A 15797-nucleotide genomic window follows, 5' to 3' on the forward strand; every position below is an offset into this window, starting at 1 on the left:
ATTAGTAGCAATAGCGATGTCACTTCTACGTGCTTGCCGCATTTACCCTCAAGGAAATCCTACTGTACTCATCTCGCGTTAGAATCAAATCCGTAACCTTTCGGTTCGTAGCGCAACGACTTTACTACGACGCTACCGCATTCCCCTTTCAAAATTATCATTATTAAAAACTGAAACATTGGAAAACTGCTTGTCCCATAAAGGTTTTCTTCCACAAATCCCAAAACATATAACCGTGATTGAACCCCTGTTCCTTTTAGTATAAAATCTGCGCACAATGGAGTTGATTTAAAAAGAAAACAATCTACAACTTCACATTCATAAATTATATTACTATTCGTCACAATATTCTTATAACATGATACTGAATCTCACTAAAGAATTTTGTTACAACTTTCTGGCTGTAAGAGTCAAGGTCCACGCTATCTAGTGGTGAAGATGCTTTTTTAACTTTCCAGTATCGCCGGAACCAATCGGCAACTTCTCCGCCTGCTCTGATAAGCGGTAAAACTATGTGCAAGGGGTAATTCTTGTGATTTATATGGTCGTTACGCTCGGAAACAAAGACGTTCCTTTGGAAGCACATATTTTACGTTTTTAATTAACAAAAAGGGCAGACGCCCGCGATGCACGCAAAGACTACGGTGAACATCTTTAACGTTGCATGTAAGATAATTGTGTTCGAATCTCGAACGGATGTTTGTCCGTTGTCAATACCATATTCGGAATAGTATCAGGTAGAGATTTCGACGTCGTACTTTACAGTGTGTTTCTCTAGTGTAGGTTGAAAAAAAGGCGAAAATACAGTTAAGGCAAGTCCAGGTAGTCAAGACATTATCAAGTATTCAACCTCTCGCAAATATCTTAAAAACAAGTGAACGTACTTCTAGAGAAAGGTACTTAAACATTTCACCATCACTATCACAACGATAGTTTATCTCCAAGGAATAATAACTTTCCTCCGTTTCATTCTCGCTCTTGAGAAAGTTTTTATTATCCCTATGACTGAAATGGAGGCCCTCAAGGTAGTGACGTATGCTCTCACCTTAGTAATCGTCATTAGTAGCAGTAGGGATACCAGTCTTACGTGCTTGCCGTTTTTATCACCAAGAAAACTTGAATAAATCCTAAGTCCGTATTGCAGCAAGAATGACTGATTAAAATTGATTCACTTATCCATTCATTTTTTCATTTATTCAATTTGTTTATTTATTGGTTTATTTATTTGTGTATTTATTTATATATTTATTTACTTATGTTCTTATCAATTTATCTACCTATTCGTCTACTTCTTTATCTATTTATTAATTTATTTATTATATATGTTTATTTATTTATTTGTTTATATGTTTATTGTTTGTTTATATGTTTGTTAATTTTTTATTTATTTCTCTGGTGGAGTTAACGCCATCAGGCCTTCTCTTCAACACCAACAGAAATATGTAGGTCTACAATACAATATGTACATGTACAAATATATGAAATCAGAAGTTAAGAAACTAATAAATAACGTTAATTTACACAAAAATAAACATATAAAACAAGAATGCTTACTATTATAACAAAGAACTGGAAAAAGAATACAAACAAATCTGTATAGGGCTACAATTAAACACAACTTAAAATCAAAATTAATATTAATAGTAATTATCTAAATAAACGAAATAGGGTAACAAATTATGCAAACAAGATATACATTTTATTACAAATATGAACATCTATTATATATGCATTATTTAATGAAATTTTCCTTCTATAACTTATCAATAGGGATACGTTTCTATTATCAGGCACTAAATCTCACTTGACGATATGTGTCAGAGGAAGAACAATTGTTTGTATACATCTGAAATCTGATTAGTGTAATATGTACCTAATCGCGATGTATGCAATAGAGGAGGAAAGAAACTGGCCACCCTACCCCAATATCTCTTGGTCTAGTTGCCTCATAAGTGGTGTTTTGTTGGTACCACTTGTGCGGTTCAGTTGACTAAACAGCAGTCATGTTATAAATGGAAAATTTCATTAAATAATATACTAGTTCACTTATCAGAACTATAATGACAATAAAATACATCTATTAATAATAAATTGTATTAAACAAAATATACATTTCTAACTTAATTTCGACCCAAGAAACTAGTTCGATTAATTAAAATGTGTTTCAGTGAAACGTACAGCAGAGTCCGTATAAGCCAGTTTCTGTTAGATGCTTTTCCAATTCACTGCGAGCTAAAGCAAGGAGATGCACTATCACCTTTACTTTTTAACATTGTTCTAGAATATGCCATTACGAAAGTCCAGGATAACAGAGAGGATTTGGAATGCATCAGCTACTTGTTTATGCAGATGACGTGAATATATTAGGAGAAAATCCACAAACTATTAGGGAAAACACGGGAATTTTACTTGAAGCAAGTAAAGAGATAGGTTCGGAAGTAAAACCCGAAAACACAAAGTATATGATTATATTTCGTGACCAGAACATAGTACGAAATGGAAATTAAAAATTGGAAATTTATCTTTGAAAAGGTGGGGTAATTCAAATTCTTGGAACAACAATAACAAATATAAATGACACTATAGAGGCAACTAAACGCAGAATAAATACGAGAAATGTGTGTTAATAATCGGTTGTGAAACTTATTTATGCAGTCTGCTCTCAAAAAAAGCTGATAATTAAAATTTATAAAACAGTTATAGGCCTATTATTCGTAGTTCTATATGGTGTGAAACTTGGACTCTCACTTTGACACAGGAAAAGGGGAAGGGTGTTTGAGAATAAGGTGCTTAGGAAAGTATTTGGGGCTAGGAGGGATGAAGTTACAGGAGAATGGAGAAAGTTACACAACTAGAACTGCACGCATTCTATTCTTTACCTGTCATAATAATCAGGAACATTAAATCCATATGTTTGAGATGGGTAGGACATGTAGCACGTATGGGCGAGTCAAGAAATGTATATAGAGTGTTAGTTGGGAGGCCAGAGGGAAAAAGACGTTTGGGGAGGCCGAGACGTAGATGAGAGTATAATATTAAAATGGATTTGAGTGAGGTGGGATATGATTGTAGAGACTGGATTAATCTTTCTCAGGTAGGGACCGATGGCGGGCTTATGTGTGGGCGGCAATGAACCTCCATGTTGTTTAAAAGCAATTTGTAAGTTGTAAACTTAATTTCGAAGTTCGTTAGCGTCAGGCAATCCCTGATGTCAGCAGATAGAGATTTCCAGAGTCGAGGTAATTGTACTGTATAGGAAAATGAGTGTATTGAGTTGACATTCTATGATGAGGGATAGAAAGAAGTGCTTGATTCTGGTTCCGTAGGCTATTGCTGTGAGAAACTGAAAACATGCTGCAAGTTAAGTGGGATAGAGATAGCCCTATGCTAGATTTTAAATAGGTGTGTCAATTAATGCATGATTCTTCGTTCCTTTAGATTAGTTATGTCAAGGACACAGGCAAGATGAATTGCTGTCAATCAGATTGAACTTTGTGATCGTTGTGGTGTGAGTGAGCATCGCGACGTGAAAAAGAAACCGTCAGTCGAGGGTGTACCTTGTGCAGGAAGAAAGTTACTACAGTAATGTACATTTAACACAAGTCAATACTAGACTACATAGGCCTACAGGTAGCTCTGCTAAGATCATTTATTTAGGAAATTTATGTCTGAACTATCATGTTGAATATTTATTTTCAGGTACGAGTGTGCTAATTTACAATAATTCTTAATAAAACAACTATTTCACATTATAACACAAGTGACTTGAAATATTAAATTCATTATACGAATATATCGTGAATGGTACTACTCATCCATAAATAAATGCACAGTATATTCTGACATCTTGTCAACAGAAAATTGACGAATTTTCAAAATAAAACTAGAATAATTCAAATCTCTTTTGTTGTTACACACATTGTACAAACATCCGAGTTTATCCTTATTCGTGAAAGTTTCAATTTGTAAATTTCTGCGATGTTCTCTAGAAATAGTTCCTTCCATGTAAATCTTTGCAGAAAACTATCTTCATAATGAACTTTACGTGAGCATCTGTCAAGAATGAGCTTCGTCTAGTTTTGCTGAGATTCATTTGTGAAAAAAAAAAATTGTTCGCACCTATAAATGTTCCCAAATATTGATTTTTTTACTCAGTCATTTAACGATGCTGTATCAACTACTGAATTATTTAATGTCGATGGAATTGGTGATAGCGAGATGTTATTTGATGAGATGAGACCGACGATTCGCCTTAGATCACCTGACATTCGCCTTACGGTTAGAGAGAACATCTGAAAAAACCCAACCTGGTAATTAGTCCAAGCGGGAACCGAACAAACGCCCCAGCGCAACTTTAAATCAGGAGGCAAACGCTCCACCGCCGGTGGCTAATAGCTAATATTGCTACTAATTCCACAATTTGGGACATCTGGCCGACATCTACGGCTGACCACTAGGATCCAGAATACAAAGTAGAGGTTAACTTAAAATGAAATAGAATATGATTTGCGGAGAGAATACAGAACAACTATAAATTTAAAAATAAAGTACAATTTGATTTCGGAGAAACATGTGATGAAAGTACAATGAAGAATAATGAAATGAAGTAAAAAAAAATATAATATATTACGTAGTGTTATACAAGTGATTGTGTAAAACGGATAATGAATCTCTCAATATCATTAGACAAATTTTGTTAATGTTCTCATTAAAAAATTTAAGAGAAAGGAGAATGGTTTTGGTTAACTTAAATGAAGTTCCCCTAGCGCCAAAAAGAAGTCCTTTCATTTCCAATATATTAATATTCATTTTGTATCTCTCAATGAAGTGAGAAATACATGGATTGTAAATAGACTTCTTTTCATCGTTACCGTTATTGGCTTGTTGATCATCCTTCTCAAAACGGGCAGTGGGGTCAACTTCTGCTGTGAACTTAATGTTTGGGAAGGGAGATGGAATTTAAACAAATAAATAGTAACCACAGTAAAACTTCAAAAATGGTTAAAAACACAGTGTTGTAACTTCTAGTTAGATTTTCAATATCTAAGTAAAATGTTGGACTACTTAAAGTTTCAAACGTCAGTCATTATCATAACCCGCAACGTTCTTGTATTAATGCAAATGATATACAATACATCTTAATGTCGCTGTGCTTTAAATTTCTTACAGATAGTGTGTTTTTACACTTTATGCATTGTGCCTCTCCGTCATAATTACTGCTTAAACACTTGAATAAGCAGTATTATTTTACTTATACTCAACCGGATCACTCTGTTTATTCATAACATAGGCTACAATATTTTTTATAAACAATCACTAAATGTGCTGTAACACCTCAGAACATTAAAGAACAATAGGCATTGCACTATCATGCATTCTACAGAAGCTCAAAGTGAGGATTTTTTGGTATTATTGTCATTGCTTTATTTCATCATTTAGCTATACAAAAAAAAAGATACGGAAGTAAAGGAAAAGTATAAAATTTCCATTAAAAAAATAGTATTCCATTTCTTTCGCCCTGAATTAAAATAGGATTCCGATGTACTGATAGTTGAAGTTTAAGTAAAATAGTCTACAGCGGTGAACATAATATTGATTTGAAAGTATATTTTCATACAACTGCATGTTTTTCTAATTGAAAAGTATATTTCTGTAAGGTGTCTGCAAATTAGTTAAGTATTTTCTTGAACGTATTCGAGGTAATCAGGGCACATCAATCCAAAGTCGATGCCGTCTACCTTCGAAGTAATGATATTTGTGTACGTATGTGCTAGAATCGTGAATTAACTATGAAATTATGACAACTGCAAGGATGTATTTGAACGACTTGAATACTTCCCTCCACCATTTCTCTTCTACTGATTAATTACTCATCTGATATTATGAAAATAATTTTGTTTACATTTGAGCAAGAAGACAGATGTTAAAAGCAACATAACATGCTAACGGCTTGATAAAATTACATTTAAGAATTATTTATTTAACGGAATGTATTTTAAAGTAAATACGTCTCTGTTCGAGATACAATTGGCGAGAAAAGTTGCAATTTTAGCGTAACGCGAAGTTCAAGATGCTCCGCTACATGCTGCAATACCAAGTAGTATCCGAACTATCATCTGTCAAATGTTATGCAAGTTAAGTGAATAACGGACTAGTGTTATGTAATGAACATCTTAATAATACCCTTAATAACCAAAAAAATAAAATACAATACAATATTGAGCAATAAAGAATAATATCCCTAATGATAAAAAGTAACAAAACATACAAAACAACGAATTTACTTAATTTCTCCTTCCTTGAGTATCACACATGATCTGAAAATTTGATGCACATTTATTTACATACGTGTTGATTCATTTCTGATCATTTCACTACTTATACAGCAATATTAAACTCTAATGTAATTTAAGATCAGAGCTACAAATATATTCCGTTAACGATTTGCTAGAACAACATTCGCAGCGATTGGCTATAAAATTTCAGAGGATGCAAGATGAAATATTGTGAAAAGTAGCAACTCGGTACAATCCAATATGAATAAGAAACGTAGGAGAACAATGAATGATACGAATATCCGTAACGTTAAGCTAGGCCTTAAGGTCTATGAGTCAGTCTGTAAAGTCTTCAAGAAGTAAAGCATTAATAATACATTTATGTTTCGAATTAATTTACCTTTTACTTATGAAAGCATTTATGCACTTACTGTGTATTTAGTATTTACGCAATTATTTTATGTACTTTAGCAGGTATTTTTATTTACTATTTATCAAGTAGCTCTAGTCTATTATATTTCAATTATTTTTATTACTGTATATTTATATTTTAATGCAGTTAAAACATTATTTCTTCATACAAATTTAGCAATTCTAACTTCGCATAATAGGCCTACTTATATTTATTTCAAAATAAAATTTTTATTCAATTATAATTTCATTACTATTTGTACAAAAATTAATAGGTCTACCAGTTTTAAAATTATTTATTTCTTCAGTCACTTCTACTTTTAATTCTTAAGTGTGAAGTTATTCAATATTTACTAATTAATTTATAAACTTACTTTTGAATTTACTCCTTCACTTACTCAATATGAAGATAAGTCCTGATTTTTTCTGATTTGTACACATTTATTACAGTATTTTTAGATACGCTCTCTAACACAGTTGCTCTGGAGACTAATAGGCCCTAACAGTCCACAAAATGGTATGTTAGAGGACTGAATCCTTTAAAGTAGCCATAGCTCTTTAACGGACTCATGAACAAAACACTCCATTATATAACGATAAATACAAGAACAATTGATTTTATTACACAAAAACACTTGAACATTTTGAAAATCATTAATTTCGACATATGGAAATATAAACGACAATTTATGTTTTAGATATTAGTATTATCGTCCTTCATAAAAAAATTTGCTGCCATGTCACTTACATAACTTTATTGCGTTATCGCATTGTAAAGAAAATAACTCAATTTTATCACAATTCTTAATAATATTTATTAACTTTATTGTAATTATATATTTTCTTGTAATTCAGATAGCACTTACTAAAAATTTAAAAGGCATGATGGGACCGATAAGCTAATTTTTTAATAATAACAATCAAGGTTTTATTTCATATACCGTCTATGCTTATCCTCCTACTCTCCGCAACCACAAGGACACCTCCGCAACACTTAACATTTTGTCGCATCTAACCACATAGACATCAACCCGATAACTACAATTGTTTTACAATTTTAAAGCTTATCATGTAATAATACTTTAACATCAATATTTTAACACCTGAACATAGCTTATATAGCCAGTTTTATATAGTAACGTAATATCGCCATATATTTAATGTTTTACATAGAATCATGTTATTTGATATTATTTGGGTTTATTTGTATTGCATTATATGTGTACCTTTATCATGCATATTGGCATAAATTGTTCTGATGATGGCTCAATAGAGCCGAAAACGTTCAATTCAAAGTACATGTAACAAAGTATTGAAAAACCAATAAATTTGTTAAAAGGATAAGCATAGATAGTATATGAAATAAAACCTTGATTGTTATTATTAATACTTACTAAAAAGATTTGTATGTAACACGTACGCAAAGAACTTCAGCGGACTAATTAATCTAACTTTACGGACTCGGCTTTCTCTGTTCTGTAAACATCTAGATTGGTGCGCTACTAAAGCCCTAATTTTTGTACTTGTTACTTAAATAGCTATTAGATAATATATGAGCCATTTATTGTTTATTGCTTCTTTATTTCTCAATATACCTTATGGACCAGGTCAACGTCGACTGTACACCTAGATCAATAAAGAAGACAATAATGTCAATCACCAATCTGTCACTCTTTAGACGACTCTAAAACCCATTATGATGGGCAAAGCTTTGATTGAAGATTCTGCTATCATCAAGTTAGTAATACTGATACATCGTAAGCTTATAAATAATTGCAGCGCGTGAGAAATAAAGTTACCGCAATGCCCAGTCCTTCAGTTGGGCGAGCAAACCGCCCGAGCACATGCACCCCCTCCCACCGACATCAGCGTGCAGCTCTGCTATGTGTATACAGGGTCGGGGGGACGAGCGGGAACCCAGCATCCACTAGTTCATTGTTGAGAGGAGGAGAGAGAAACGAGCGAGAAAGAGAGAAATAGAGAGGCATTTTTTGTGGTATTGGTATAGAAGAGGGGAAGTGCAAGAGAGGGGGAAGGATTGGAAGTAGGGAAAAGAAGAAGAGAGGAAAAAACAGTGAGGAGGAGGGGTTATTTTGTATGTGAGGGGGGAGGGCAGGGTTGGTTTAGTACATAGAGCAGTGTAACAGAGTGGAAGCAGCATTTCGGGAGTAGCTACCGAAGGTAGAAGGTCATACGTAGTCAATGTCAGTCTCGGTCCCATCCGGCTGTTGAGTTCGTTCAAGTAGAAGGTCAGCCGGCCGGACTGTGTGACAGTAGTGGAAGTTGTAGCATAGGCGTGGGAGAGCAGTTCGAGACTTGTTTACTTTCTGTGGACCAGACTTCCAAGTGCCACGCGACTGGGAACTCCAGCTTCAGGAATCGGTTGTTATGGCAACTCACATTTCGTCTGGACTTTCGGTTTTCATGTTGTGAGAACTTCACGTGAAAAGTTTGTGACTGAAGATTATGAACTTTTGTGTATTTTGTTAGTGTGTTATACGAGAGTTTCGCGAAGGTTAAAACGATTCAGCTTATGGCAGCCGCTACAACGTTAAGCGTAATGACGCTCGGACCCCAGCAGAAGACGATGACGAACATAGTGCAAGCATCCTCGGCGTCGGCATCGAGTCCCTGCGTTATCGTGACGACGACCGGAGCGTCGATCAACCAACACCAGTCACCCCACCTCTTACCCTCCCCTCACCACCCCTCAGCCACCACGAAGACTGTCCTAGTACAACAGAAGAGACCTACCGCTCCTGCCTCCACCTCGACGGACACCGTCAGCAGATCCAGCGTCGTCGTCAACATGTCGACCACGGGCACCAACACCACGACAACGTCGCCAGACACTCTGAGGTGTAAGCGACGGATCAACTTCTCCCACAACACTCATCTTACGTATTCGGGGCTTCCGGGACATCAACCGGCGTCGGTAGCCCGTCGGAACGCAAGGGAGAGGAACAGGGTCAAGCAAGTCAACAATGGGTTCGCGACGCTCAGGTCGCATATTCCTCTATCAGTGGCGGCAGCGTTGTCGTCAACGTCATCAGGTTCAGGGGGCGGCTCTGGAGGCCGCGGCGCTAGCAAGAAACTGAGCAAGGTTGAGACCTTGAGGATGGCAGTGGAGTACATCAGGAGTCTTCAACAACTGCTAGACGACCACGCCGCCGAGACGTCTTCCACAACGTCGTCTACGCCCGAGACCGGATCTTCGAGTCTCACAACGGCGGCCAGCGAGACCGGGTATTACTCCAGCAGCCCGGAGTCGTCAGTGACGCTTCTGACCACGACAACGACGCTACCGGTTGGTGCGCCGCATTTCGGACACCATACGTCTGGCAACGGTTCGGTGGTGAGCCATCCTCTGCTGATCCAGCAGCAGACGCCCCTGACGAGCGGGTCGTCGCTGTCACCCCCCTGTTCCGAGGCGTCGTCGTCACCGACGCCTTCTTACGCGTCGGAAGGATCGGGATCCGCCGTGTCGTCGTACGCCCCCACGTCAGTGTACCAGCAAGAAAACTACGAAAACTACGAGCCGATGAGTCCAGAAGACGAAGAACTGTTGGACGTTATTTCATGGTGGCAGCAAAGCCAGTGACACGACTTCCGAGGACGCTTGCCCTTGGCAGAGTTTCTTAGCCCTCTCCTTGTGGGAACCAGCCAGTTGAAACGGACGTGTGGACGGGACAGGCAAATAACCATCATCCATCTCGGGAGACAGAGAAAGAAGAGAGGAATGGAGTGGAAAAAAGAAGCAGTACAAGAAGAGAACCAACGAAACGGTAAGTAAGCCAATTTCCTTTATATAATAAATGTCTTTCTTATAAAGCAGCCCGACCAGTTTCTACATACTCACACACATGGATGGCTTCCAGTCTTCCGCGCGCGCCAGCGGCCTTGACACACAAACCAGAGAGGTCTCCCGCCAGCCTACTCCTCTCGTATATACAGATTTCAATGGTAAAACGGATTTTTTATACTTGCACATCTACTTCTTTCTTGTTGCTTGTGATGTGTTCACATTCCTGACCGGTAGTTTTGGTATCGACCATTTCCAATTCAAGTTTATCTTAAGTGAAAGTGGAACTAAAATTTTCGTTAAATAAATTATGTAAAATCCAAGCCGGCTTTTACCAGTTATTTAACTATCACTGCGAAAGAAATGTAAGATCCACTCGCGAATAAAGTTGTTGGCATTAAAAATGAAGTAACACAATACTCCCTTAACAGAAAAATTACATAATGAGTGGGCAAAAGAGATTAAATGTTTTACATCGCAAGCTTCTTGAAGTAAAAAAATGTCTAATCTCTATGTAGGTACCATGTGTACTTGCGAACATTAACACGCTAAAAACTAGATCACCTTTATGTTCCTTCTCATTAACATAACATCCACGACAGAGAGAACAAAAAAATGCTACCCAGGCTGGTGATAAGACAAACCTCGACAAAAAATTGTATGGGCGTAAAAAAAGCTCAATAGGCTAAGTTCTATCTCATGCAACTCAATATACACAATACAAATTCCCAAGATTTTTTATAGAACATAACAAAAAAGTTTGGTAAAAAATTACGAGTATTACGTCCGTTAGCGGATTAGGCTACAATAAGTTGTAGACCCCTTACATGTTAAAATAACAGTGAAGCCAAATTTTATGCAACGGTTTGTGAAAATCTGCATTAAAAACTGGTATTAATGTTCTTCCTTTAAAAGACAGGACAAATACCTTTTGTATGTGTGTGAGTATATATTTTTCAGGTCGTTTATGTAATGGTTTGTATTAGAATTAATGTTAGAAAACAGAGCTAAGCTACGAGTCATAGTGGTCCTATTTAATCAGTGGATAAATGAGAGTTTCGTAAAAGACGAGTATTTTCCTAGACAAAAAATGCAATGTAAATGGAGTAAAAATTACTACTTTACCGTGGACCAAATTTGTGATAAAACGTCTTCAATACCTACACATTCCCGTAGATCACTGTATGTCTACCTGTTCCACGAATACTGTAAAAAAGAAGCTATCGTAGGACTAAGTGCTGATTCAAATGGAAGCCAATTTAGAAAAGAATATAACAGTTATAGTCTATTAATTTAGTGTATTAAAATTTAGTGTGTTATTATGTTATTGTGCAAAGCTGATATGTAAATAACTACTACTGTACTACCTGGATCACATTACAGACTTATATACTAATCTATGTCGGCCTACTTATCTATATATTCAATTATCAGAAGCGGGAAAACGTGTGAAGAAAGAACAGTGAAATTTGTAAGGTAGCATGAAGTAGTGTTAATAAGTTTCTTGTTTTTATATATTATCCCTCTGTCAATCTGTAGTGTCAAATGAATATAGCTCACGTGATGAAAATAGGCCTCATATAATTAAATGTGGGAAATTTTCTTTCCACTGCCAAATGATAACAAAGTGATACCAGCCTCATGTCAACTTTTCCATTAGATTATAATTCGTCTGTGATATATACTGGTACTTAAAAAATAGGCTATAATTTAATTTGTATTAATTATATATAAATCTTTTGTTAAAATGTAGTCTATATATTTCACATTGTCAGTTCTATGTCGACCAAAGGTTGTTAGTAATGCATTACAATTACATAAATTAGACTCCATAAATATAAACAAATCTCTATAATATCCTATAGAAGATAATCTCAGTCAAGGTCAAAGGTTCGAGTCCCGAATGTTTGTCTGTTGTGAATATGATGTCTTGGGTGCTTTTATACTAGTTTATAGAGACTAGGTGTCATGCTGAACCCACCACATGTGAGTCTCGCCTCGTGTTTATCTAATATTAAGCCAAAGCTCAAGTATGCAACAGATTTACGATAATATTATTAAGTGTTCAAAAACCCTTGGAACATAAATAAATACTTGAAGATACAGATATAAATAATACAAAATTAATGTTCGCTTAAATGACTAACGATAAATAATCTCATTGATAAAATGAATGGTTTAATTTTGTAATGTTCTATTATTTAGTGTTTTTTAAAAGACTGTAAGATTATAACGTAGGCTGTAGAGTGAATCAAAAGAAAGATCTGAAATATATTTTGTATTGCGGTATCGGATAAAACAATTCAGGGAGATGAAGAACAGAGGATTTAACAATAGTAATTATTTCACTGGAAAACAAAACTGGAATCAGTTGACTGGAATTAAAACTGCACAGTACGGAGTCTCAACGGTGAAAACTCAAACGCACTCCATATGAAAAGCACGTCTCTCTGATCTCCGTTACTAGTCGAGAAACCTAGTTCTACCTGTAGCTGAATGAATTCGATCTTTGTATAGCAGCTCCTGCGTTCAATGCTCTCGTTTTCCATAACCCCCATTCAGAAAACCCAGTCTTTCGTTATGTTCCTCTTAAAAGGTCCTTTCAAGGCAAAAAAAGAACCAAGAACCTTTATTTTTTTTCAATCTCTGTACCTCCTTCTTCGTCTTCTTTTCGACCTTACAAGCAAGCCGGAGGAGAAGGTTTTGAAAAGATATTTTAAAAATATTTCTTAGAGGAACATAAAAGAAACCAAGGCCTTCAAAAGAAAACCTTCTTCCAGACAGAGATCTAAGGTGGCTTTGCACAACGATTACCTTATTGCTTAGGATTAATATGTATGAAGAATTTCTTTCAGATTTGGGATGGGTAACTGAAGCTTGAAAACGAGATATTGGCAAAAAGAATTATTATTACAGGTTTAGAACCACGTACTCGCCATTCAAAATATATTGATCGTTTGCATAATTTTAAGTTTGCGTGCACGCAACTAATTACTGCTAACCATTTGTCGGGGAATACTTGAAAAAGGCTCCAAAGTTTATACGGCCACGAGCTATAAATTTCTTTAAACCGAGTGCTTATTACTTAATACAGCTACTTAATAGGAAGACCTTGAAAGAGGATCTTAACTCTTATACAGGCAACTCTAGACTTCCTGCTGGTCTGTTTTTATTCCACTTAAGTTGTGATGTTAAAATTATATTAATCTCAACATAAACTCTTTTCTTTTTCCAACTTCCCTAATCGAGGACAAAGACATTTATTTCATTACAAAAAATATGTTCAAATATATCAATATTATTTCATTAAAAACATTCTTCGATTTATTATTATTATTATTATTATTATTATTACCATCACCATCATTCTTATCATTATGAACTGTTAATAAGACAACTAGAGTGTCGGGTTTTCACACTGAAGGCAGGAGTTCGAATTCTTGCCAGTTTGAGTGACGTTTTTGGTGAACTAAAACTGTTTAGAACATGCATTTTCTGGTTACTTCTCCTGCCAGCATTGCAGAATTTATTTAATGAAAACAACAACAACAATAATAATAATAACATCACCATCGTGATTCTGATACAAAATAGATTAAGTTAACAGCATCATATAGGCCTTCTGAGAACAACATCTAAAGTGAACTGTTGTTTAGGTATAGATAGGCTTATTATTCCTAGAGATTAATCATATAACTCCAACTCATTGAATATAAAATATCAGTACCATTGCCAATACTGCTCCCTATTGCTCCTGATTTGTCTTTATTGAATATTACGATTTTTTACCGAGGTTCAAGCAGTCGAAATGTAATACTGATCACTTATCATCTAGTAGTGTCTTAATACAACCATTTGGGTCTTCCCGAATTGTAAACGAAATGCATTTTCTATATTGTCTTTATTACCGTTGGCACCTGTAGATATGTACTGTAATGTGAGTTTATCCTAACGTTCCATTCTTCTTGAGTTTCATATCTCAACCTGTTTTTATGCCAATATTTAAACTTTACGACCCGATTTTGGTCTAGCACAGAACTTCAGCAAGATAGGTCAACATGAAGTCAGGTCACCACCTAAGAAAACGATGATATTTGATCATGTTGGCCATACTTCAACTTGGCAGGATTCGAACCAACAACCGTTATTTTCCATGCGGCGTCGAAATTGCGCCGTAACTGTTGCACTGTCCTACGTCACAGCTAAACGTTTGACCTATAATTAATTACAAAAAACAGCCTTTATAAACTCTACAGATAATGTAATATGCATGAATTATCAGGTATAGTCTAAGAAGATATTGGAATGAAATTTTATATGATTGAATTAATTGTGCGTGTTCTTTTGTTTCAGATGCATAACGCCACACGCCCCTCTCCTCTTGTGTAGCAACCGTCGAAACTTCGGAGAGCGGATGTGAACAAACTGTAATAATGACGTCATCTGACTCAACGGACTGAATTTTTAAACTTATTCTTCGATGTCTTTCAAAACAGACGTGCCTTATCGAAACGAGATTTACTTCTATGAACAGCTATTATGTTTGAAGATAAAGACTATTTTTAATATAAAGATATTTTTGACTCAAATATTGAAACAAGGTCTCAGAGCAAGTCTCCAAAGTGATACAAATATTATGAAGTCTCTTGCTTATCGTTTGTATAATAGTTAGGTAGATTGAAACCGTTGATTTATCTAGTCAAATTTTGAAGTATATTATTATATTTTGTACATTTGTATATATATTGGGAGATGAATTTTTTAGTTGCATCTAGGATTTTGTAACAGTTTCTTGTTATATGTATATCATTCCATCGGATTGCAGTCATATTGATATAGCTATTATAGTGTCCTTTTAGAATCCTTTCATACAAGTCATTTGATACAAAGACAAGAATCCTATCATCATTATGTACAAAATATTAAATATCTCAGTATTGCATTTCATTAAGTAATGTTATCAGAACATTGAACTATTCTTTCGTACTTGAGTTTCAATTATTGATCCCCATTGTGTTCATTTTTAGTCTCACAAATTAAAAATTAAATAACTATTCATCTTTATGTTTACTACCTCTTTTTGACAGTCAGTATTTATGATTTTTACACAAAGAACTACGCTGAATTTAAGATACCATGTCGTTGTAGCTATGGGAATCATGAATTTTAGAAATATCCTCTTGTTAGAAATGAATTCAGGGAAATACAACTCAGTTTAAAACCTTTTTTAATAGATAGTCGCTAGTTTTTATGTATAAAATTCGAACATAATGATTTCATACATACCCACCCATAAATGATCTCTTAAT

The 15797-nt window shown here is 35.3% G+C and overlaps 1 protein-coding gene across 1 annotated transcript; it reads left to right on the forward strand.

The window, feature by feature from the left end:
* The first annotated feature begins 8857 nt into the window (after window positions 1–8857).
* On the forward strand, window positions 8858–15594 carry LOC138694627 (achaete-scute complex protein T3-like). Its single transcript, XM_069818544.1, has 2 exons — window positions 8858–10471; window positions 14842–15594. Exon 1 carries the CDS (start codon window positions 9220–9222, stop codon window positions 10285–10287), a length of 1068 nt encoding a protein of 355 aa, XP_069674645.1. The 5' UTR covers window positions 8858–9219; the 3' UTR covers window positions 10288–10471; window positions 14842–15594.
* The last annotated feature ends 203 nt before the right edge of the window (window positions 15595–15797 follow it).

The sequence above is a fragment of the Periplaneta americana genome, chromosome 2, assembly GCF_040183065.1.
Source record: "Periplaneta americana isolate PAMFEO1 chromosome 2, P.americana_PAMFEO1_priV1, whole genome shotgun sequence".
Taxonomy (NCBI): Eukaryota; Metazoa; Arthropoda; class Insecta; order Blattodea; family Blattidae; genus Periplaneta; species Periplaneta americana.

Excerpts from the sequence above, each read along its gene's own strand:
- LOC138694627 (XM_069818544.1), top strand. The coding sequence starts at position 9,220 with ATGGCAGCCGCTACAACGTTAAGCGTAATGACGCTCGGACCCCAGCAG.